This window comes from Prunus persica, chromosome G3, assembly GCF_000346465.2.
Source record: "Prunus persica cultivar Lovell chromosome G3, Prunus_persica_NCBIv2, whole genome shotgun sequence".
Lineage (NCBI taxonomy): Eukaryota > Viridiplantae > Streptophyta > Magnoliopsida > Rosales > Rosaceae > Prunus > Prunus persica.
The window spans coordinates 18,933,556-18,959,148 of NC_034011.1; the positions used below are offsets into that span (position 1 = coordinate 18,933,556).

General features: G+C 34.8%; 2 protein-coding genes across 3 annotated transcripts; one reads left to right on the forward strand and one right to left on the reverse strand.

Moving 5' to 3' along the window:
* On the forward strand, positions 2,548–9,647 carry LOC18783633 (agamous-like MADS-box protein AGL1). Of its 2 annotated transcripts, none has more exons than XM_020559281.1 (9): positions 2,548–2,978; positions 3,138–3,428; positions 7,782–7,863; positions 8,261–8,322; positions 8,407–8,506; positions 8,605–8,646; positions 8,778–8,819; positions 8,975–9,150; positions 9,267–9,647. In XM_020559281.1, exons 2-9 carry the CDS (start codon positions 3,202–3,204, stop codon positions 9,268–9,270), a joined length of 735 nt encoding a protein of 244 aa, XP_020414870.1. In that variant the 5' UTR covers positions 2,548–2,978; positions 3,138–3,201; the 3' UTR covers positions 9,271–9,647. The 2 variants fall into 2 exon arrangements, with proteins under 2 accessions (XP_020414870.1, XP_007217264.1); XM_007217202.2 differs by having other exon boundaries at positions 2,671–2,978; positions 3,145–3,428.
* Positions 16,916–22,040, reverse strand: LOC18783897 (probable galacturonosyltransferase 15). The gene is made up of 6 exons (XM_007215328.2): positions 21,443–22,040; positions 21,005–21,048; positions 20,038–20,190; positions 18,199–18,780; positions 17,808–18,110; positions 16,916–17,561 (listed from the first exon to the last, which is right to left on the reverse strand). Exons 1-6 carry the CDS (start codon positions 21,645–21,647, stop codon positions 17,277–17,279), a joined length of 1,572 nt encoding a protein of 523 aa, XP_007215390.2. The 5' UTR covers positions 21,648–22,040; the 3' UTR covers positions 16,916–17,276.

Here is a 25,593-nt window from a genome sequence, read left to right on the forward strand (position 1 = left end):
TAATTTTGCAATGAATTATGGCTTGTACTTCAGATTAGGTCTCTCTCACTTTCTCTCTGTCTCCAATGCTTCCAAAAGAAAGCAAAAGGTGATTTTATTTAGAAATGCATCCCATTCAGCTTTGTGTGCGTCAACTTTTGCTTTTGCCCACAACTTGCACATAAATTGACATGGAGGATGCTGTGGATGTACGTATCTCTCTGGAAATGACGCTTACCCCTTTGTGATTTCACACTTCGTTGTCAATTTTGTTCCGTTTAGTCATGCGCGACCTTAATCTACGTAACATTTTCAAGAATTTTTGAAGGCTCTCTTATGACTTCAAAGTTGGTCAAAAAATTTCTACAATTCGGGCAATTTGCATAATTGCAATTAATGGTTTAGTATGCTCTTGTTGTTGAAGGTAAAATGAGCTTGAACAAGAAAACAATGTAAAATGAGAAATATTATGTGATGTTGGATGGGAACATCGATATGAGATTTCAGATAATAATGCTATGTTACGGCCAAGTAACCTTATGTGGCATGTGTGCGTAGTCCATTTCAGACATCAAATAAATGTGGGAACTACATTTTATTAATAATTAGAAATTACATGTATGTGCATGAGTGACTAGCCTAGCAAAATTCTTTCAAATAATAAGTTTCTTTGTGTGTAACAGGTTCTAACAAAAGATCCCATAACCATTTTCATTATATATGCAGTCCGAAATAACAATTCAGAGTTGACTCATCAAAGCCAAAGGGGTTCGATACACCAAACAAACGATCTTATATAAAATGAAAGGTATGCCCATCAAGATTCAACCCAGCTTGTGTGTGGCTGTGTTGCACTTGTGCATGTTTCCCGTGGATGTATGAAAATTCACAGAATAGCAAAAGTGGTTGATCCACAAAAGTGTAGAGTTCTCCACTAAGGCTGTAAAAGATATGGATTCCATTAATTGTTATATCACATCACAAAATCTTTGTTCTTCTTTCGGCATCCAACTCATCTTTGGTTTTGTCTTTACCATGATTCATCAAATATCAATCTTCTACATGACTCATCCTTGGAATTTTTACTTAAAGTTGAATTGTTGCAGCTCGATGAGCAAGTCTTTGCTATAACAATTTCATATGGGAAGTTATAATATCTCTCCTTTTTCTCTTTTCTTTTTGTGGTTTGTCATGTGGCTAGTCTTAAAGTTAGAACTCAGAAATTATTATGAGCTTTCACACAGAAAAGATTTAGGACACTGCTTCCCTCCTTATTTAGAAGGAGGCATTTCTACTTCCTGCAAATCGAAGTTTGACACATATGCAAAAATAATTTATAAAAAACATAAAAAGAAGAATATCGACGCACACATGTCAAACTTAGCAAAAAAGTAGGAGTTCCTACTTTCAAGAAAGGAGGCAAGTATTTTTCAAAGATTTATATATTTAGATATGGTTCATCAAATCATGATATTTAAGTCATGACATTTCACTTCTTTGGTGGGCTAGCTGAAATACCATTAGGATAGGATGGTGGCTGTATATTAATGCTCGGAGGAAACATCTGATATATTCATACATGTATGTCTGTTAGCATATAGAATGCCTACTGATCAGGTCCACGGTCATATCAAAGGAGCTAGCTAGGTAGGCAGCTAGGGCTAAGGTCCCTTGGGATACATGACATGATATCCTACGAAATTCGGCACCGTAGAGATGGATATATAGTCTTGCCGGCCATGTCAAACATGTCAAATGCATATGTTTATTTGACAGACGAAACAAATTCGAGTATTAATCAACTCACGAGTTTAACCTCAGGAGACCCAATAGTTGTTATATACATTATGATATGAATTTGAAGTGGCATACGAGATAAAAATATGAAGGAGAGATGAACATATGTATTTGGTAAAATAAAATGGGGAGAAAATAACTGAATGTTGGACAAAAACATGTGTGGAGAGATGCTCCTGAGCAAAACCCTGTTTAAGAAACTTACTTTGAATAAAAACTGCAGTTATATAATAGACATTCCTGGTGCTGCTTAACAGTTTCCTTCAATCATGAACAAATAATATTTTTAATTTTGGGTGACCATGGATTCTTATTACATGTATAATCTCTCTCTCAAGACCACCTACATTTTGTGGCTTCAATATATATACCAGATTGATGTAAATTTCAGGTAACACAAATGGATCAAAGGGCCTGTTCCATTCTTACCATAAATGAACTAAAAAATAAGGGATTGTCATGAACACTTCACAGGACATCACATGGGAGTCTTCTTCTGTTACGTCACTACTACCCTTGTAAGTAACTATATGTTCTAATAATGCAGGAGAGAGAGAGAGAGAGAGAGAGAGAGAGAGAGAGAGAGAATGAAATGAAAACTTTCAACAGCAGTGTTGACGTCATAAACAAATCTAGAATAAAAGGCCAACTCAAAAATCCAAGAAGCAAATAACATGGGAGGTCCTCTCATTTTGTTTTTTCTCTTCAAAAGACCATGGGCCTCCCTCTTTCTTTCTTTCTTTCTTTCTTTTTAAGAATTGAAGCTCTTGAGTGCAACTTAGCAAAGGGTCCCATTAATTCAAGCTCTGTTCATAATAATAAGTCACTCTCCAAAAGACCTTTTTATCAACATCACACACACACACACCTTCCCCTTTTCCCCATACATGAAGAAATGGACGGTTCATGGAGCATGAAAGCAAAACACCCCAAACCCTCCTATTCAATTCAATCTTCTCCATCCCTCTTTATATATATGTTCCTATACTCCTAAATTCCTACATAACAACCTAAAGCTAGCTAAGGATACATATTTGGTATTCTAGACTATCCTTACAAAGCAAATAATAGAGGGCGTTGGGTGATGGTTGGGAGGTCTATTTTCTCTGTCCTTAAATATCCATCTCCTTAACCAAACCCACTTGCAACTTCTGCAACTCTTCCTGTTGCCATTTCAACCAAAAGATCACTCAACTCAACAAGTAATTCTTCCTTTGCATATCCCTAGCTATATGCTTTGTTTTGGTTTCCTTTACTAATTGGCTATTGGTGGGCTTAATCTTTGTCTATTACTTATTACCAATATGGTTGTCACAATTGATCATGCCTTTTAATTGGACAGTGGTGTTTTTCTTTGCTAGCTAACAGAAAAACCAAAATTCAACTTGGGGGTTTTTGCCATTTTTTTTTTCCATCTTTGCAACAATGGAGTTCCCAAATCAAGCACCTGAGAGCTCTTCCCAAAGAAAAATTGGAAGAGGCAAGATTGAGATTAAGCGGATCGAAAACACTACAAATCGACAAGTCACCTTCTGCAAGCGCCGCAACGGTTTGCTTAAGAAAGCCTATGAGTTATCTGTTCTGTGTGATGCTGAAGTTGCTCTTATTGTCTTCTCTACCCGTGGCCGCCTGTATGAGTATGCTAACAACAGGTTTGCACTCAAATTTTCTCTTCTTTAATTATTTTTGTTTTAGTACTTCAACCTCTCTCTATAAGTCTCTTCTTCTTCTCCTTCTTTTGATCTGAACTCTAAGCTTTTCTTCAGTTCACTCAATGATCAATATATATATATATATATATAGCTTTACTTTACTATAACTTGTTTATTTTTTTTGGTTGCTCAAAATTCAGTTCTGAAATCTCACTAACAGCTCTCTTTCAAAGGTTGTTTCTTTGGATTTTTTGTAGCAAATATGAAGAGAGTCTCTATGAGAAGTTAAGATTGACTTGTTCTTTCTGATTTTGTGTCTAGTTAGGTGAAGCTTGATGAGTAAAGTGGCCCTAGAAAAAGATTCATCAGTCTTTATTTTATTCTTTCTGTTGTTTTCCTTTATGATCTTTGAGGTATATTTCACCTATCAACCTGAAATTTTTATCTTTCTAGAAAGTTCTTTGTTTGACTGGATTGCAGATCTGTTGGTAACAGATAGAAACAGAAGTAGTAGTGTATTATGAGAGCAAACTTAGGGTTGCCAAGAGTTGCAGGTCTGTTAGATCAGCTTCCTTGTATCTCCATTGTTGTTAAACTCAGCCAGGTCCTCTCTCTCTCTTCTCTCTCTCTCTCTCTCTCTCTCTCTCTCTCTCTCTCTCTCTCTCTCTTCACATGTCATCTATCACTCCATCAAAAGTACGTCTGCCTCACAAAGCTGTCCAGCTCTCATTAGCCAGTTCCCTTCATGTCTTGACTTTTCCTAAGTAATATGTCAGCTCAGCTAGACAGTAAAAATCAAATGGAAGCTTAGGGGTGAAAAAAATTGAAATTAATGTCTGTTATTCAAACCTTAACCAGTTTGCCCGAACTAAATCTCATCACCTTTATAGTTAGAAATCAGCAAAACCATGCTTCAATCAGTTGGCTGTAAGTCTGGAAAAAAAAGGTTCATAGCTTAATAGTCTAAAGTTTTGTCTAGATCTTATGCTTAGGGTTTCAAAAACCCAAAGTCCAGTGGGTGTTATTATTTATGACCAATCTACCCTTTATTTAGTACATATAACAAATTTGGAATTGGGATATATAGGGGAAGCATGTGCCTAGGGTTTCTTGTGTGAGCTGTGTAGTTACAGCATACGAATCTTTGGTCACGTCAGACATGATGTTTCTGTTCTTGATCAGTCCGGACAAAGAAGCTGTTGTGTCATGATGATTCTTTTTCTTCAATCCATCTTCTCTTCTTACCATTTACCCAATATCTTCATTTTGTTTCTTTTTATCTTTTAAGTTGATGTGGTGAAAAAACAGCATTATTATTATAATCTATGGACAGAAAGAGAAATGAGAGTCATGACACATAGAATGCCTTTCATCTATGTGGAAACAATCTCCTCAAGAATCATAAAAGAGTCTTAAACACATGCTTCAAATTTTGATGTGTCAAAAAACCCATTAGTTTTATGGTTTTTACAGAGCCAAGAAAAGTTATTAATGACTGCGACTCTTGTGAAGAGAGAGAGAGAGAGAGAGAGAGAGAGGTTTTGAATTAATTAAAGTCTGAAATGACTGAGGAATGGAGGAGGAGGTACGAGCCAATAAGAGGGAGGGCTTGCAAAACCCTTTTGGTGAATGATGAAGATAAAGTGTGAAGAAAAATGCAAAAAAATGGCTGCCAAAACAGACATCTCTGTCTCTGAGATTTCAGAGACATAAAAGGAAATAAATTCTTTTCAGATCTTTGAATTAAAAAAAATCACTTGTTTAATACCCAGAGACTTGGTAATATTTACAGAGTCTTTTGGGGTTTTGGGGTCATCGAGGTGAGTATGAGACTGTTCCTCTGGGTATTGCCCATTGTGTAATGGGCTACTGACACGTGGTGTTGATTAGAGGCTGTGAGAGGCGAGCCAATCATATTTGGGGATCTTCTGCCAGCATGGCAGAGCCAACCAATCACTGGCTCGACGAAATTAAGGTAACAAAGTCTCCAAGAGAATAGTGAAATACTTACTTTGGTTCAGTTCTGTCGTATAACATCAACTATAGGACTATATTAACTGTTGTGGAGCCACGTCTGTCCATGACCCCTAAAATGCTTTTAATACCTTTAAGAATACATAGTATTTTTGGGAAGTTTTATATAATATGTGAACATTTTATCGGGAATTTTTGAGTGTAACGGTCATACTGTCATGTGATGTTATGCATCCATGTGTCATAGTAATTTTATTTTATTATTCTCTAAATAAAATAATTGGTCATACTGGTTTTGTTTTTGTATTAATTTTATTAAAATAACTAATATTAAAAAGGTTCTTGTGACCATGAAAGAGAGAGTGCACCATACATAAACATTTATTAACAAATTTCGAATTTCACATGCTTAATATTGTATTTTCTAGTGAAGAATTACATAAAGATATAATATGTATAATTAATTTAGGAAATATCTATTCAGGGGGAGAGTTAGTATCAAATTGACACCTCTTCCAACATTGAGTAGAGAAATACTACTAAATTAAGAGCTAGTTGATATTAATAGTTCTAAATATGTACCAAAATCCAATGATTGGGAAATTTCATGTTAGTGCTATGTTGGAATATTATTTATGGAAGTGTTTGCATATGCTTGGTGCATAATCTTCTAAAGAAGTACATTATCAAGATGAATTCTACCTAAGGAAAACTAGTGTAAGTTTGTTGAAGTTGAAAATTGGACTATTGACAATCAACTCGTGTTATGTCATGTTCGGGTCGTGTCATTTTACAGTTGAGAGGAGTACATATCTCCTAAACCATAAATTAATTAAAACTAAAACTCTCTTGTTTGTTGACTATATTCATCATTCTTACATCCCATTAAAAATCACTCAATTTATGAAATGCTAGCAAAAACCAAGAAATAAACCAGCAATTCTATAAGAATTCATAAAATATGAGATCAAGAAATGAAAGAACAATGACTTCTTTCATATAATATCAGTTAAATATGTTTATCTCAGGAGAGCATGTGAAAAGTAGGACATGATCACATACGGTTCATTATTAATATTGTTGAAATAAGTTTTTCTTGAACGTTATATGTCAAAACTCCTTAAAATTATGCGAGAAAAAAAAAAAATTGTTTCCCATAGTTTAAGTTGAAAATCCTTGATGGTACAGCTCTAAGCTTGCTTTATCCAAAGCAGCAGAGAAAGTTTCAACTAAAATGGAAACTATTATGGTGGTTTTCGCCGTATATATGGTGCTTTTGTTATGCTCTCCAATGGTGCTTTTGTCTCTGACTGTATGTGTCTCTGGGTGGATGTGTGTGTGTTTTTGGAGCTTTGATTATTTTGCTAAATTCTGAGACTTTGTCTTTTTATTGACTTCCATAACAAAAGATCATTTTAGTTCATATTCAATACTGTGTATAGGGCATCCATATCTACCGTTCTTGATTATTTGGAACAATCTATTTGGTATAGTTAATTTACTCTCATAAAAAATAAGAAAATATATAGTTTACTTATTCATCGGAATATGTATACAATCGGCTTCTAATCTCTTCATGAGCTCTAAGAGCTAGCTAGTTAGGGCCAGGATTTTGTGTGTGTGTGTATATGTACGTGTCTAGGCTAAGGTTTTAATGGAAAGAAGAGAACACATATTGGAATCTCAATTCTTTTATGAGATCCAATAACATCTAAAATACAGATGAGGATGTTAAGAATTTTACCTTCATGAAAAGCAATAATCTTTGATCTTCAAGAACCAAAGTCCACAATTGCTCTCCACACGACCAAGCCTCAGAAATCCTTAAACCAATAAATTTGTTTTGGCTCCTATGTTGCTTGAAAACAAGGATGTGATGATGTTTCATGGAGAAAATATATAAAAGCTTCACGGATTATTGGGGTTTTTTGTTTTGTTTTGTTGTTGTACTGCAAATTTGCAGTCATGCATGGTGAGACTAATAATTGCACAAAAGAGAGAAGAGAACAAGACAATAATAGGTTTTTGGTGTCTCTGGATGTGTGCGGCAGCTCTCTTTGACTGAAAATGATGTGTTATGGTTGGCCTCTAGGCGTCTAGCTTATCCCTTTGTAGGGCAACAATGCTTAGGTGCCACTAATTTATGCATCTGATTGCTACACAATTGCATAATTCTGTACAAACATGCTTGAACAATTAATTCTAACTTGAAGTTCATTGGGATTCTGTGGCATTCCTTCTATATCTAGTTTGAACTCTCCTTCATTTTATTAAGGGTGCCTTTGAGGATAAGCAATTCCGTTGAAAATCATAATGTTTTTAACCAAACAAAATGATTGTAAGGTTTTACCTTGTTCTCTTTCTTCTTTCACTTTGCAGCGTTAGAGCAACGATTGATAGGTACAAAAAAGCATGTACTGATTCTACGAATGGTGGATCTGTTTCTGAAGCTAACACTCAGGTAAACTCTGTTTAGACAATGATTTTTATTTTTTTAAGGGTGTATGTTCCAAAGAAGATATGTTCTAGCATGCTTGCAAGAGATTTTCATATATTTTCTTGAATGAAACCCTAATAATCTGGCTTCTCATATCTTTTTGTAACAGTATAAAGTTACAAACCCATAATTAGGCAGAAACTTTCTAGCATCAGTCTAAACTAGTAGTTTTTATATAAATTAATAAGCTTCCTTTTCTCGTATATAGCTAGATGATTAATTTAGGATGGTTTGATAGAGAATAACCCCCTTGCCAATCATGTTAAGAAAATGTTTGAAACAGTTCAGTTAACAGGTTGTTAGTCAAACTTAGTTTTATATATGGGTTTTTCTAACGCTATCACAACATGCATGGCCTCAGTTTTATCAGCAGGAATCATCTAAATTACGAAGACAGATTCGCGAAATCCAGAACTCAAACAGGTAAACTACAAATAATTTTATTAAGGTATATGTTCATCTAATATCTGCAATGTATTATGATATAATGATTTATGTTGTCTCCAGGCATATACTGGGTGAAGCTCTTAGCACTTTGAACATCAAGGAACTCAAGAACCTAGAAGGAAGACTGGAGAAAGGGATCAGCAGGATAAGATCCAAAAAGGTAGTGCACTTTCCCTACTTTGATTTGAAATTTGTTGAAGTTTTTCACTTTTTATCTACACTCAGAATCTCAACTGACGTGATCGAATGTGTCCCTAGAACGAAATGCTGTTTGCTGAAATCGAATTTATGCAAAAGAGGGTAACTTTTGTCTCTCCTACTCTCTAGCATGAAATTGCACTATATTATTTCTTCAATAATACAAGACTCTTTTTGTGCAAATTCTTAAAATGAAACTCAAATCCTGCTGTTCTTATGTGCACATTGTGCAGGAGATGGAGCTGCAAAACCATAACAATTATCTGAGAGCAAAGGTCTCTCTCTCTCTCTCTCTCTCTCTCTCTCTCTCTCTCTCTCTCTCTCTCTCTCTCTCTCTTCAACCACATAATTAAGCCACACTAAAAAATTAATTAGACTACTTAAGATCTTAGTTTATTATTAATTAAGGTTGCATGCATGGTACATATAGATAGCTGAAAATGAGAGGGCACAACAGCAGCAAACAAATATGATTCAAGGAACTTCTTATGATCAGTCAATGCCTTCACAGTCATACGACAGGAACTTCCTCCCTGTAATCTTGGAGGCGAATAATAATAATAATAACCATTACTCTCGCCATGACCAGACAGCTCTCCAACTTGTGTAAGATCTTTTATTTCTTCCGTCTTACATCTTCCACTCCATTAACTTAAACTTAGATTTATTTATTTTCAAATAATGATCATAAGTTTCTGTTTATATTTGATCTTTGGATGCAGTTGAAATGCCGGAATGCCGTCTGATGTTCCATTCTATCCTTTGATCTGTTTTCCATAAATCTATCAGATAATTGACTGTAATTTGATGTATATGGTTGAGAACCAGCTTCTCAATGTTCTCACCACTCAGTTCAATCAGAATTTTCTGCATTAACTACCTATGATGTACCCAAACTCTAAGATAATATATTAAATTGGGTATACTAGTGATTTGCCCCTGAATTTGTGCTTAACTTTCGATTCACTCCCTATTTTTTTTATTATAGAAAATTAAGGATATAAATTTTTTTTTTCGCCAATTTCCCCTCTACCGTCTAAATCCTCAACATTTCATCTAATTTTTAGTTAAATCATTTTAATTTTTTTTTTTTGAGAAAAAAATTGAAAAAAAAAAACAGGAAAATTGACAACAACAACAACCAAAAAAAAAAAAAAAAGAAGATGAAGAAAAAGACACTGAACCAAACCTATCGCCACTCCCTTCCCCTAGCAACCCAATCGCCAACCCCCCGTCCCCTAGCTATATCTCCTTCAGCAACCCCATCAACCCTAAACCCTAAAACCCCAGCCGAAACCCATCCCCACGCGAGATCCATTCCAAGCCCCAGCTGAGACGATCCCCAGGCCCTTGCCCACAAAGTCCTAGACCTATCCCATCCCCCAACCTTGCCCCCCCAGGCGTAGACCCATCCCATGCTCCAGCCCTTGCCCCCGTGAGATCTACCTCTAGACCCAGATTCATCCCTCCCTTCCTCTAAAAGGCGGCGGCAACATACCCACCCCAACCCATAGAATCCAGCCCTCAACCCACTTGTGTGTGTGTGTGTGTGTGTGTGTGTGTGTGTGTGTGTGTGTGAGAGAGAGAGAGAGAGAGAGAGAGAGAGAGAGAGAGAGAGAGAGAGAGAGAGAGAGAGAGAATTTTCAGTTTTTTATTATTCATTTTATTTTTCAGTTTTTATTTATTCATTTTATTTTTCAGTTTTTATTTTATTTTGTTAAGATTTCATAGGGACGGACCTTTAGCCCACCATTAGCAACATCGATATTGTCCCCAACTTAATCACATGTTTAGCAGGTATGGGATTTTTATACAAAAGGTCTCGATGTTATTAGGAGTGGAACCATTTATTATATGAGACTTTCTATTTTGTTATGTTTCCAATGTGGGGCTCGTGTATTCTTCAACACTCCTCCTCACGTGAGACCACTTTTTAGTGGGCCACACATGCAATCAATTCCACATCAGTCACTTGTTTTTATAAAAATAAATAAAAATAAAAATAATTTGGGGTTTGTTTGATTTTGATTAAATTTGGGGTTTTTTTGTTTGATTTGGGTTTAATCGGGCCCAGTCAACTGACTTGCTCTGATACTATGTTAAGATTTCAGAGAGACGGATCCTTGGCCTACCACTAGTAACATCGATATTGTCCCCAACTTAATCACCTATTTAGCAGGTGTGTGGTTTTTGTACAAAAGGCCTCGATGTTATTAGGAGTGAAACCATTTATTATATGAGACTTTCTATTTTATTAAGTTTCCGATGTCACTAGTAAAAAAAACCCCTTGCGCGACCAAATTTTGTGCGACGAAAAACTATTCGTCGCTCAAAGTCACTTTGCGCGACGAAACTTGAAACTTCGTCACTCAAAGTCTTGCGCGACCAAATTTTGTACGACAAAAAATAATTCGTCGCGCAAAGTCACTTCGCGCGACAAACTTTTGCGCGACGACAACACATCGTCGCCCAAAGTCTTGCGCGACCAACTTTGCGTGACGAAAAATAATTCGTTGCTCAAAGTGACTTTGCGCGACGAAAAGTAAACTTCGTCGCGCAAAGTCCTTATAAAAATAAATAAAATTAAAAAATTATTTTTTAAAATCTTTGCATGACGTAATCCAAACATTTTGTCACTTAAACCAATTTATTTTTGTTTTTTATTTTGTATGCATAATACTTAAGAAATTAAACGGTATATATATTTATTAAGTAGCTTTAAATTTATTATTTTAGATCGGATCGGATTTTTGTTAGAAAAATATATTATTGTTGTTTGGATTGGGTTTTTGTTAGAAAATATATATTTTAAATTGACGATCGAATTAGTTCATTGTATTCATATAGGGTCAAGGAGTGTAGCTGTAAAAAATCATCAAAATCGGAGTTAAAATAACAGTTAAATCGTAATTTTTCATTACAACCGTCGAAAAGTTTTGTCCCATTACTTGATCTCTGAATGTTTATTTTTTCTGATTTTTGGCGTATATGATCTCGAAGTATAAACAAAAAGTTTGACGGTTGGATCGTTGAAACTAGTTTTTTTGAATGCATATGCCATCAAAACAATATATTCACTAACAATTAAGAGTTTATTTATACTTTCGTTAAATATTACATAAGATTTTGTGGTATCCACTAGTGTAAATATTTTAAATTGAAGATCAAATTTAGTCATTGTATTCATATAGGGTCAAGGAGTGTAGCTATAAAAAATCATCAAAATCGGAGTTAAAATAACCGTTAAATCATGATTTTTCATTTATAACCGTCGAAAAGTTTTGTCCCGTTGCTTGATCTATGAATGTTTATTTTTTTCGATTTTTGGCATATATGATCTCGAAGTATAAACAAACAAGTTTGACAGTTGGATCGTTGAAACTAGTTTCGTAGAATGTGTATGCCATCAAAACAATATATTCACTAACAATTAAGAGTTTATTTATATTTTCGTTAAATATAACATAAGATTTTGTGGTATCAACTAGTGTAAATATTTTAAATTGAAGATCAAATTCAGTCATTGTATTCATATAGGGTCAAGGAGTGTAGTTGTAAAAAATCATCAAAATCGGAGTTAAAATAACTGTTAAATCATGATTTTTCATTTATAACTGTTGAAAAGTTTTGTCCCTTTACTTGATCTCTGAATGTTTATTTTTTCTGATTTTTGGCGTATATGATCTCGAAGTATAAACAAACAAGTTTGACGGTTGGATCGTTGAAACTAGTTTCGTAGAATGTGTATGCCATCAAAACAATATATTCACTAACAATTAAGAGTTTATTTATATTTTCGTTAAATATAACATAAGATTTTGTGCTATCCACTAGTGTAAATATTTTAAATTGAAGATCAAATTCAGTCATTGTATTCATATAGGGTCAAGGAGTGTAGCCGTAAAAATCATCAAAGTCGGAGTTAAAATAACCGTTAAATCATGATTTTTTATTTATAACCGTTGAAAAGTTTTGTCCCGTTACTTGATCTATGAATGTTTATTTTTTTCGATTTTTGGCGTATATGATCTCGAAGTATAAAAAAATAAGTTTGACGGTTGGATCGTTGAAACTAGTTTCGTAGAATGCATATGCCATCAAAACAATATATTCACTAACAATTAAGAGTTTATTTATACTTTTGTTAAATATAACATAAGATTTTGTGGTATCCACTAGTGCAAATGTTTTAAATTGAAGATCAAATTCAATCATTGTATTCATATAGGGTCAAGGAGTGTAGCTGTAAAAAATCATCAAAATCGGAGTTAAAATAACCGTTAAATCGTGATTTTTCATTTATAACTATCGAAAAGTTTTATCCCGTTACTATTTGAATATTTATTTTTTGCTATTTTTGGAGTATACGATCTTGAAGTATATACAAACAAGTCTTACGGTTGGATCGTTGAATGGTGTGTGTATATATATATATATTTATTAAGTAGCTTTAAATTTATTTATTTTGTACGTATAACACTTAAGAAATTGAATAGTATATACATTTATTAAGTAGCTTTCACCTTTATTATATTTTAAATCATAAAATAATTTTTTTTATTTTTTATTATTCAAAACAATTATTTTTATAAATATTGTGCTACGTTTTCGTCTTTCAAAAGTTTGCGCGACCAACAGTTCGTCGTGCAAAACTCAAAAAATTTGGGTGAGTACCAAAAATGGGACGCGAGTTTTTAAAATAAAATAAAAACTTTAGACTTTGCGCGACCAATATTTTTTGTCCCTCAAAACTTTGCGCAACCAATATATATTTTTCGTCGCGCAAAAATTTGGGCGGGTACCAAAAATGGGACGCGGGACTTTCTTTTATATAATTGTTTTAGACTTTGCGCGACCAATATGTACTTTTCGTCGCGCAAAAATTTAAAAATTTTGGCGGGTACTAAAAATGGGATGCGGGAAATTTTTGTTTTTAAATAATTTTTTTTAGACTTTGCGCGACCAATTTTCCTGTATTCGTCGCGCAAAGTTAAATATTTGGCGGGTACCAAAAATGGGATGCGGGAATTTTTTTAAAAAAAATTAATTTTTTTTAGACTTTGCGCGACCAATATGTATTTTTCGTCGCGCAAAGTTAAATTTTGGCGGGTACCTGAGATGCGGGAATTTTTTTTAAAAAAAATAATTTGTGGCGCAAAACTTTGCGAGACCAATATGTTTCGTCGCGCAAAACTTTGCGCGACCAACAATATTTTTCGTCGCGCAAAGTGATACGATTTTTAAAACCGAAATAACTCCTCCACCATTTTCTCAATGCCTTTCTCTACTCTTACCTCTCCTCTCTCTTTCCCTCTCCCCAAATTCCACCCTTTCTCTCACACTCACTCCTCTCACTTAATCTCTCATATCTCTCTTCACTATCTCTCACTCTCACTCACTCTCTCATCTATCTTTTCACTATCTCTCACTCTCTCATCTCTCTATCACTATCTTATCTAATTCTCTCACACTCACTTCTCCCTCTCATTCTCACTCACTCTCAATCTTGCCAAAAGGTATATTCTCTCTATATTTTAAATTTTTTTCATTAATATGTGTTTTTGGAGTTAGTTTTGAGTTTGTGTGGGGTTTGGGGTTGAGTAAAGGGGAGATATTGGAGTTTGGGTTGGATTTGTGGTATAACAATTTTAGGGGAGATTATGCATTCTTTTTTTTGTTGTTGTTGTTATATGACCATATTTATTTTTTTGTAGGTAATCATCGAGACTTTGATGGCTAAAGTTGAGGATTAGGAAGCTATCAAAACATATCATCCGCCACTACCACCACAATACGCTTGTATTAGAATTTTATTATTGTATTTTGTTAATTTATGTGTACATTTTGAATATTATATATATTTATTGGATAATTTGATCACTATTTTTCATATGTAATTTTATTTTGAATATGTCAATTTAAATTAAAGTAATTAAGAAAAATCTTACAATTAAATTAAATTTAAAAAGTAAAAATTTGAAAAAATTAATATCAATTTTAATTAAAGTGATTTAAGAAAAATCATACAATTAAATTAAATTTAAAAAGTAAAAATTTGAATAAATTAATATTCAAGAAATAATAAAACAAAAAGTCAAAAACCTTGCACGACAAAATATTTTGTAGCGCAAACTATTAAATTAGTTTATTTTAATTAAAAAAATTTAAAACACAAAAAATATTTCGTCGCGCAAAACTCTAAAAATGTAGGCGGGTACCAAAAATGGGACGCGGGAATTTTTTATTTTTTATAAATTTTTATGAGACTTTGCGCAACAAATATTTTTCGTCGCGCAAACCTTTGCGCGACCAATGTGTTTCGTCGCGCAAACCTTTGGCGACCAATGTGTTTCGTCGCTCAAACCTTTGCGCGACCAATGTGTTTCGTCGCGCAAAACTTTGCGCGACAAATATTTTTCGTCACGCAAACCTTTGCGCGACCAATGTGTTTCGTCGCGCAAAGTTTTGCGCGACCAATGTGTTTCGTCGCGCAAAGTTTTGCGCAACCAATATTTTTTCGTCGCGCAAAGTCACTTTGCGCGACCAGTGAAAAAACTGGGTCGCGCAAAGTCTTTCTTCACGATCTTTGCGCGACGGATTCTGCGCGACGAAGTTTCTGTCGCGTTAAAATTTGTGCGACTACAATGTATTTTGCGCGACGAAATTCTCTTCGTCGCGCAAAGTGTAAAATGTAGTAGTGTGTGGGACTCGTGTATTCTTCAACATTTTTAAAGTACAAAATGACTATTTTACCCTCATATTTAATGGCAAATTGGATGAAATGTTGCGGATTTAGACGGTATGGGGGAAATTGGTAACAAAAAAAAAGTTCATATCTAAAAAAAATATGGATAGGGGGTAAATCAAAAATTTGGTATAAGTTCAGAGGGCAAATCACTAGTATATCCTATTAAATTTGATTTTCTCACCCCAATTAAAAGTTACCATTTATCTCTGCCTCTTGTTGTTCATGCTTGTAGGGATTCGGGGCTAACTGATTTTTTTAGGCTTCATATATATATATATATATATATATATATATATATACAGAGAACTTCCATTGAGGGATCCTTCAAATAAGCTTATTTGAGGGACACCCCTTATAGGCCCCACTTCGGATTGTATTTCACTAATCCAAACATTCTATTTTATAGATACTCATTCAAAGATCATCTCTACAAAAAATCACTTGAATCCGATATCATTTGACCACCCAATTAAGTTATTGGAATTTTAGCATTTTCTTGAAGCATCGTGTTCATTGATTTTGTAAGACACAATTGGATGTCGAAACGGTTTCCGATTTGTCTAATTTTTTGTAAGGATGATCTATGAATGAAGACCTAAAAAATAGATTGTTTGGATCATTGGGAAAAAAATTGTAGGGTACCCTAAAGGGCGTCCCTCAAATAAAATTATTTGAGGAATCCCTCAATAGAAAGGGACTATATATATATATATATATATTTCTAGTATAATGCTTTAATTTGCTTTTCCAGTTTTCACTTTAATTTGTGGAAAATGGATTTATAAGGTTTGCCTAGGAGACAAGAAAGTGAGTGGGGAGGAGTTTGTAGGGCTCGGCTGATAGGTTTTTTGACTTCATAGAAAACACTTCACGTGAGCTGCCAATACAGCCCAACAGCATTATGCTTTTATGCCAGTGGGATAATCCATTAGGCAATTGTAGGCAAGACAGAGGTACCAGTCTACCACATCCTTATTCAATGTGGTATATGGCATTTTATGTAGTGTAGTACTAATACCTATCATACACGTGTAGTTGATTGTGAGTATTATTCACGTGCGCGAAAATAGCTGATTAAAAATGTTAACATCAATCGTCTACGTATATGTAGTTAACTGTGAATCTTTTGCGCAAGATACTCTAATAATTTAGACCATTGTTTCAATAAAAAGAAAATTTAAAGCTGTGACAAGAGATGAAGCCTCACCCATCCAAATTCGAATGGGTAGCAGTTTGCATTCTCAAACATTTGTTATGTCATTTCACTTCTATTTTTGGGTCGGTATTTGTTGTGTAATTTATTCTTGAAATTTTTTTTTTTGGCTCAGCAAAAATATATATCAGCTAATAATTGAGCGCTTTTGTTTTGTTTGAGATCAAACCCAACAACAACACATTATTGTTGCGGTGGTGTATAATGTTTTCAGAATTAAAAATTATGAACTAATAATTACATAGTTAGGCATATTCTCAATGTTGACAAACTAGCCTCACCCGTGATTGGATTTGGTGACAAAGATCCCTACCCTACCTAAACTATTTATCCCATTGGCAGCACTAATTGTTCTCCCTCTTTTTTTGTGTCTAAAAAGAAAAAAACACAAAGTAGAGGGAATATAAACAAGAATGAAAAGACTAATTACTACCAAGTTTGATCATTGAGCTAAGCAATTTCAATTTTACCCGAGTAAATTTACAATATAATGTCAGAGAGATACATACATCCATGAAGAAGCTTATATCCCTTTATGTGCATTAAAGGTTGAAAATCCTGATTCTATGCTATATCGATTTGCATCGCCTGGTACCTTCGTTCGTCTACTGTCTATTATGGACATGAATACGAACCATCTGAAGTGTCCAGAGCTGAGCTGAGTGAGTGCAGAGACTGAAGCCAAAACCACCTTCTTCCCTCTGTTCCCCAAACTCTGCTTCTGGATTTGTCCCAAAATGAATATCTGAGAGTGAAAGAACTTCGTCCTCTTCACCCCATGATCCTACATTTTCTAACAAACTTGTTTGAAGAATTTACATGCTTATTCCATAAGCCCCGTACCTCTGGAAAGCCAATCTCAAGCCACGGCTTTGCTGGGCCACTGAAATGAATAACGGAAGCAGCCTCCAATATGTCCCTGGGAACTTCTGGGGACCGGGAACCTAACCCGGCGACATGCCATAATGGGTCAATATGATGCACATGACCCTCAAATGCAATTAAGGCAGGTGGAATTATTCCTGGACGCCACAATGTCAACCCAGATTCCTGGCTCTGTGAGACACATATAAGATACACGAGTATCAGTTGCTTATTATGCTTTAGGAGAAAGACATGTCTTGTTTTCCTATTCTTTTAATATTTGTTTGGTTGCCTCAGTAGGGAAGATTTATATATTCCAAATCACTTTAGACAAATATGACTCAAGGATCTTATAACTAGCCTCCCTAAAATAAGTGACACTAAGTTACAAGCAGTTTCCAATCAAGAAATTACTGGATCATATGAGAATATACTTACAAGTTTTAACCAATGATGGTATGTTTCTGTTATATTGGCTCGCCTCCAAGCTTCAAGATCGTAGACATTCATGCCATACAGCCATGCACAACGATTGTGATCAAAGTTGGAAGATATGATAGGGTGTGAAAAATTGAAGTAATCCTTGTATTTTCTTCCTGGGCAACAGTTGTCACCGTCCCATGAATTGACAACTGCACCAACAACATTGCCATTGAGATCGAGTTCCCACAAAGATGATATGTCATGTTGTACAACAATATCATCGTCCAAGAACACTATCTTGTTGAGATCTGGAAACAGCTGTGTGGCCCATGAAAATTAGATGATATCATTACAAATTCATATTCAATGTCATCCATTCCATCTGTGAAATCAATAGAGCGATTACCTCAGGGATATAAATTCGAAGAAGGTTCATAAGGGAAAGGCAGCTGGGACTGAGAGCTTCTAAGAATCTTTTATGTTCTCCATCATACTCGAAGTCCTCTTCTTTCAAATTTTTGTAATATTGTCCCCAAATCAGGCGATGGATCTCTAACATCTCTTTGACCGCAACATTTACTTCCTGAGACCACTCGTACTGGTGTAACCCTTTAACTTCCACCACTGCTGATTGAATAGAATGAATTGCAAACCATGCATGCATTGGAGTGTAAGTTTTCTTGTCAGTCACTATGTGAAAAATCAACTTTTCAGGGTTGGCTGATTTTTCGACTGTAGAAGAGATAACAACAGAAGCTGCAAGGACATTATCAGTTAGGAGAACAAGGTGGTGAAAGGAGGGATCAGAAAGTCGAGAAACATATTCAGGAGGAGGCAAGCGAGATCGAGCCATCGCGTTTACAGCATATTCTTCAGCTAATTTGAGGCAAAGACAATGTAGGCTCTTGGGCACACCATGTGAGGCTAAATGCCAGTAAATTGACTCACGCTGCCTGGCTGACTGAACCTTGTGTTCCATCCTTGATAGCTGCATATTAAGTAACAAACTATTCTTCAGTTAATTAAGCAGTATATTGACAGAGATTCAACAAATTACTTTGGGTTATTCAACAAAGCCACATTGATCTTTTACAAATATTATGCTAGTTGTCACAATTTTTATCTCAAACAGCTTTTCTGAAGATTAATTTACAATAAATACGAAAAAGGCATTTCTTAAATCTTCAACATAATTTTACTTCATGTCAAATTTAGACCTTGAAATCTGTTCACTTTTGTCCAACTAACTGCAGCTAGCATCTGTGGCCAAAATTTAGGCAGCAATTATCGAATCAGTTTGCCACCTTTCAAAGTTCTTGTGGTCCCAAAGGCTTGCACACTCTAAAGTAAAGGGAGTTTCATATGAGGAACTAGGAAGTAAAGCAATCTATGCGAAAGATGCTCAACTTCAAGATTCTGCATAAAAACAACAAGCAACGGAAGAAAAAAGGGGCATGGATAGTGATGGCACAAATCGTCAAAATCAATTTTCAGTAGAAAATGACACCTTGGGCAACTACACTAGGACCACAAATGTGTATTCTGCCCGCTATTGTTAGAGAAACTTTTTATTTGCTTGAACAAACAGCCAAAGAACATTGTAGGCAGAGATGGGCCAGTTGGCAATGGAAATTTTTTGGCATGCAACACGCAATTTTCATTTAGGACAAATAAATCTCTGAAATTATTGATATGTGGGTCTAAAGAAAATTGGGTCATATAAGTTTAGAATTGTATTCCAGTTACTAGGAACGAAACAAAGAGAAATGGAAATTGTTTTGAATTGAAACTGGAAGCAGGTAGTTTCTATAAACTGGTTTACTGGTTTTGGACTCTCTTTTTCCTTCATATTAACCCGTGAGCTTCCAAAACTAATCCAATACCATACGAGCAAGGAGTCTCCTTAACATAATTATAGTAGCAAAGCAACAGCCCCAGAAATAACAAAATTAATAAATAAAAACAAACTAAATTAAATTAGGGGGTAGATTTATGTAGGAGAGTTAACCAGACCCAAGACCAATTCCAATAGATAAGCCAGTTGGGTAGGTGGAGTTTAAAAGTTTTAGACCAACTTTTGCCAACCCGAAATGATGTACTAGACAATAGAAATGGTGGCATCACCATCATCCCTATCAGTACATACCAAAAGTGATGATGGAAAAAGAAACAAAACTAACCGCTGGCTAATAGCTATAAATGAAGAGATAAAGATAAAGCGTAGTGAAAGTGAGTGAGAGTTTACCATAGCCTTTGTTTTGAAAGCGAAGGCTTTGACATCTTGTTGCTTCAACGTCATCTCCTGCACAAGCTGGTTGAAAGACTCTATCCCTTTCTCATTATTATCGACCTTACCATCCTTTGCTTCCAGCAGTGCTCTTGTCAACTCCTCTCTGAGCTTCATTGCGGTACATTTACATGCATCACCCACGTAAAAAACAATAACCCATTAGATGATTAAATCACAGCCGTCTGATGTTTGATCCCACTAAACCGTGTTGACGTGGGATTGGAAAAGAAAAAAGCTATTGACAGTTGGTTCCACTCAAAGTTATGGATTGATGATGTAGTGGAAGCAGTCAAAATAGTTCTGGTTTGGAAATAGAGGTTTTGGGCCAATTATTGCATTTTTTGTTTTTATTCCTTTTTTTAAATTAAGATCAAGTGGACGAGAATAATATGATTGCATACAACTGGCCACGTGTCCACGAAAGCAACTGATGGGGGTGAGGCAAATACCGACACACCCCCAAATGCGCTTATCCATTGACTGCTATTCTATGTAATTTCTTAGTACGAAAATGATATCACCTACTCAATCGTCTAACATTAAATACCACATATCAATTAGGAAACAATTAAGCCAAATATAAACAACTTTTATTAAAATCTAGCAGATAATGCGTACATGTTTACTAATACATGTACTCTTACGAAAATGTCCCCCACATGCTTCTTCCATATAATTACTTTCAGTAATTTTGAGTGATTCTGAAAAAAAAAACACATTTTATACGGTCCTCTATAAAATCAATTAAAATCACTTAACATAATTACATGAAAGTAATTCTCCGTATATGTGGTACCGGGGTTATATGCTCTAAATAAAGTTGGACAAAAATCTTTGTTTTTTTTTCTTTTTCGGTGCAAAATAAGCTGAAAAATGAAAATGGTATTTGGTAAATAGAGTGTTGGGAGCATTTAGCACTTACCATAGATTCGTCGCTCCCGCTGAAAAACCTCCATCCTATACAGTCTGCATTACCAAACACAAAACAACAAAATTCCCAAATAATTAAAGTCGGAAATCATTCTTGAAAGATAGACAATAGAACAGAATTCAAGGGTATTATTGAGATACAGAACTTGGAAGAAAAAAGCCTGGTTCACAATCAGAACTCAGAACAGAACAGCTTTTTGCTTATTATTATGCTTGGCTATGAAAATTGGAATTTGAAAAGGCAAAAAAATGTACAATAGCCAACAGCTGCGTTTTAGTTAGCACAGCACTCCAAAATCTTTTTCAGATAATTTTCAAAATATCTCAAATCAATATATTATAGATATTTAATTAACTTTTAACCTAAAAACTTTAAGAAAAGAAAAAAGAAAAGAAAAAAACTAGAGAGAGAGAGAGTTTGTGTTGTTACCAAGCGTGGAAGAGCAGGCAGTGGCAGATTCAAGGACAATGAACGCAATTCTGACGAAAAGGAAGGGCAAAATTAGCGCGAGCACCAGCACCAACGGCAACACCGTCCGGCCGGAAATCCTCCGAGTCGCCGGAGATGCCTTGCTGGCGCCGGCGCTCGATATCGTCAGCCTCTTTATCCCCGTCGTGGATATGTAGAACTTCATCTTCCTCCAAAGCAAGAAGCAGAGCAGCTTTCTCTCTTCTGCAGCTTCATCAATACGACGGCGGATGATCGGGCTAGAGAGTGCAGAACAGTCTCGAGCTCATTCGAGCTCCGACGAGATCTGACCGCACAGAGCGCGAGTGAGATTGAAAACTCGAAATGCGAATGGGATTTGGGGTTTGGAATTTGGAGGGAGGCCACGGACTGGAATTAGTCGAAGATGGCCAGAGAGATGATGCAGAGTTTTTTTTTCTCTCTCTGTTTTCAGGAGACGCAAAACTCAATCAGATCACGCTCTTTTTATTTATAAATTTTCCTCCCCAAAATTCTATTTTTTTTAATTTGGAACGTTAAAATTAAAGTAAAAAAATAAAAAAGAGAGAGAAGGGGAAAGGCCAAAAGCAAAGCCGCGTTGAAAGCCGCGGGAAAGAGAGGAAATTTTATAGGGGAGAGAGAGAGAGAGAGAGAGAGAGACAGAGTGAGAATGTGTGAGCTAAATTAGTTAGATGGGTTAGTTGTGGCCCTCGGTTTTGGAACTTAATTACGGATTTTGATCTTGGCTTTTCGCTAATATTACCGACAGATTGCGAGCGTCACTCCTTATTTGTCCCTCGCTTTCTCTTTTTTTTAATTTTTATGGCTTTGCGAGCGTCACTCAGTATTTGTGCCGACAACTGTTTTATTTATTATTGTTTCTATTATTCATTTTTTTATGCGTATTATTTCTTTCATACATAAATGAGAAAGGGATTCGAACGTAAGACCTCTTGTGCACGTGTTATGCCATGTTCTTTCATACATATACGGAGAGAGATTCGAATGTAGGAGATCTTGTGCGCAAGTTATATCATGGCACTGTTAATTAAATAGTGGAACTTACTGAAATTACGTAGAGGGGTTACATCACTTGGCATCACTTCAATTGCCAAGTGAGAGGAGCTGAGCATTACTCAGAAATTGGACGGATTTAATTGCAATATTTGATCGGTTTTACTTTGATGTGACAAACATTGACTATTACGTAGCCATCAAACTGATATGGACTTTTTTCCTCCAGAGATAATTCCCAATTCAACATCAAATTATCATCCATCACTATTAGCTAAGATTCATGTATATAGTTGAGTAAATTAATTGCGGTTTCTAATAGCATCTTTAATAGTCTCTTTAATTATTTTGAGATGCTCAAATAGGTGAGTATATCAAAAAAAAAGAAATCTCTCCAACAGTCTTGTCAAATTAAATCATTAAAGTTGCGACCTCTTTCTCTCTCTTAAGGGGCCTTTTTTTTCCTAGCTCATAAAAAGATTATAGCCCAGTCAGTGGCGGATTTACTAAGGTGCTATCTACCCTTCATTTGGATTCAAATAAAAATACTAGAAAATCAAATTCTCACCAAATCAAAATATAAAAAATCAGTTTTAGTGCAAAATAAGATTTAGGCTAAAAATGATGGCTCATTAAGTCAATATATACTTCATACAAAAATCCCATAAAATCAAGTTTTCTTATTTGATGTGTAAAGAATAAAAGCCGCCAAAAATTATCTTGAAAAAATGATTATTCCGAAAAACTATTTTTCATACTTAGCCAATATTTTTACATAAAATAATTTTTCATGTATAATATGAATGCATGAAGGGACCTAACGTCAATCTAGTTAAAAGCCGCCACAAAGAGTTTTACAAGAATAACTTAACTCTTATGTATTGAAGAAATAAAAGTCGTCAATGGAGCACGCTTGTTTGTTTGTTTTTTTTTAAATAAATAAATCCTGGTCAAAATTGCACCTTTGCTAAAAAAATCATGGGTCTGCTAGTGAGTCCAACCAATTGAATAAGCTACCATCCTAAGTAATTCCTTGTAGTGCACTGGAGAATAAAAAGGAGATAAAGAAATATGCACATCTCTACACATAGGGAAAAAAAAATGCACAGCGAGCGGAAAAAAAGAAAGAAAAGTAGATGAAATTGTTTATGTCCCCCTTTGATTAGTGGTATTATTATTTATTGTTATCAATGAAATTACATCATACGGTCAAGTTTTCTATCTACTTAGTATGTTTATGTGTAAATTAAATTTAGCCCAGTCAAGTTTGAAATCCTGAGTCCGTCCCTGACTGGTAAGTTAACTTTGACTCTTCAAAACATTTAATTTTACTTTAGAAAAACAAAACCTACCTTGAAAATGTTAAAAATATGTATTTTATTATTATTATTTAAAGATAATAAATACATAGACATTTTTCACATGTTTTCATATTTTTCATTGTTTTTCATGATGTTACATTAATTAAATTAAAGAATCAATTGGAGCAAAAATTATTCAAATAATAAATAAATATTTTCAAATTACCACATAAATCAACAAACTTTAATTTAAAAAATTTAATTTGCTACTATTTAACATGCTCTAATAGTTTTGAATTCCAAAGTTATGATTCTTATTACTTAAATGCCAAAGTTAGTCAATATTGGTCATTCATTTCTACCAATAACTTTGTATCACATCCATGTGATCCTGCATGTGAGAATATAAATGCCATCATGCATTGCAATTTTAACTACCAACTGCTTTATTAATGCGATGTCACCAACCCTTATCGTTTGTGATTATTTCATTTTTATCTGTAAATTAATGCCAGATAGATGCTATTAATTAATTATTAGATATTGTTATGTTTTTATTTTTTGAGTATAAGTGATAGTTTAAATTATAAAAGAGAGAGCTTCTCATAAAAAGAAAATGCAAAGAGCAATACCGCTGTGGAGATTCGAACTTCAAACTTGAAACGACTAGTTTGCAAATCAAAACTTTTTTTATTGGATTATATCCCATTGACATTAGTTGTTGTTATCTAGCTAGTAACAATTGGTAACAAATGACAAATTGTTCAATTTCTACATCAATCATGAGCATGACAAAGCATGCAGAAATGTCTTCCCTGACTTGCCGTGAAAAATCGGGAAGTCCTCATTAATTATTTGCGTTTTCACAACGTTACCTGGTCAACATTATTTTATAGATTCAAACCCGTTTCTTAAATTAACAAAACATCTGAAAAATGATTGTACAAGACATTTATAAACACAAAAGGGTGTACTTATATACGGATGGTCCAACGAATATTGAATGAATGTATGAGATGACCTTTAAATTATTGTTACACATTCAATTATCGTAATTTTAAAAAAAAGATTAATATAATAAATTTACGATTATTAGAATTCGAATTCATGATTTTTCTTTGAGGAACAGTTATTACACATTCAATTGTCAATTATGCGTTATCGATGCGTCAACTTAATACATACAACTTTTTGGTGGTGTGTTATCTCTGGAATATTACCTACGAAAGCAAATTTGACACGAAAAAATGTGTCTCTAGATGAGGACTGTATGTCCTGTGGGGGCCCAATTGAATCTTCAATTCATATCCTTCGTGACTGCCTGTTTGCAATTTGTGCTTGGCGTAGTTCGACATTAAGTAGTAGCAGGTGGAACAATGACGCCTATTCACCCAAAGGATTGGGTATTTCGCTGTGCAGAGCAATTAAGCTGTCATGACTTTGCAAATTTTCTCATGGAGGGTTGGGCAATTTGGGAAGCATGAAATGGATTGCTATGGAATAATAAGAAAAGTAGGCATGAACAACTCAACTTGCATGCATATCTCTGAGACTATAGATTTTTTGCGGGTTAATAATTGCTTGGGGTCTCAAAGTAGGCAAGGTCAAATAAAACTAATGTGGCATCCACCACATGAGAACAGTCTTAGAATAAATGTGGATGGTGCTTGGAAGCCAGGGACCACGGAGGGTGGTGTTGGTGTGGTTGTGAGAGACTCCACCGGCAATTTTGTGGCGGGTTGTGCAACTAAATTGACTAATGTTTTCTCTGCGCCATAAATAGACGCTTTGGCTGCAAGATCATGTACAGTATTGGCG

Excerpts from the sequence above, each read along its gene's own strand:
- LOC18783633 (XM_020559281.1), top strand. The coding sequence starts at position 3,202 with ATGGAGTTCCCAAATCAAGCACCTGAGAGCTCTTCCCAAAGAAAAATT. Across the intron at positions 8,647-8,777 it reads TCGAATTTATGCAAAAGAGG|GAGATGGAGCTGCAAAACCA; the intron begins GTAACTTTTGTC and ends CACATTGTGCAG. Across the intron at positions 8,820-8,974 it reads ACAATTATCTGAGAGCAAAG|ATAGCTGAAAATGAGAGGGC; the intron begins GTCTCTCTCTCT and ends TGGTACATATAG.
- LOC18783897 (XM_007215328.2), bottom strand. The coding sequence starts at position 21,647 with ATGAAGTTCTACATATCCACGACGGGGATAAAGAGGCTGACGATATCG. Across the intron at positions 21,049-21,442 it reads TGCCTGCTCTTCCACGCTTG|ACTGTATAGGATGGAGGTTT; the intron begins GTAACAACACAA and ends TTGGTAATGCAG. Across the intron at positions 20,191-21,004 it reads GCGGGAGCGACGAATCTATG|CTCAGAGAGGAGTTGACAAG; the intron begins GTAAGTGCTAAA and ends ACCGCAATGAAG.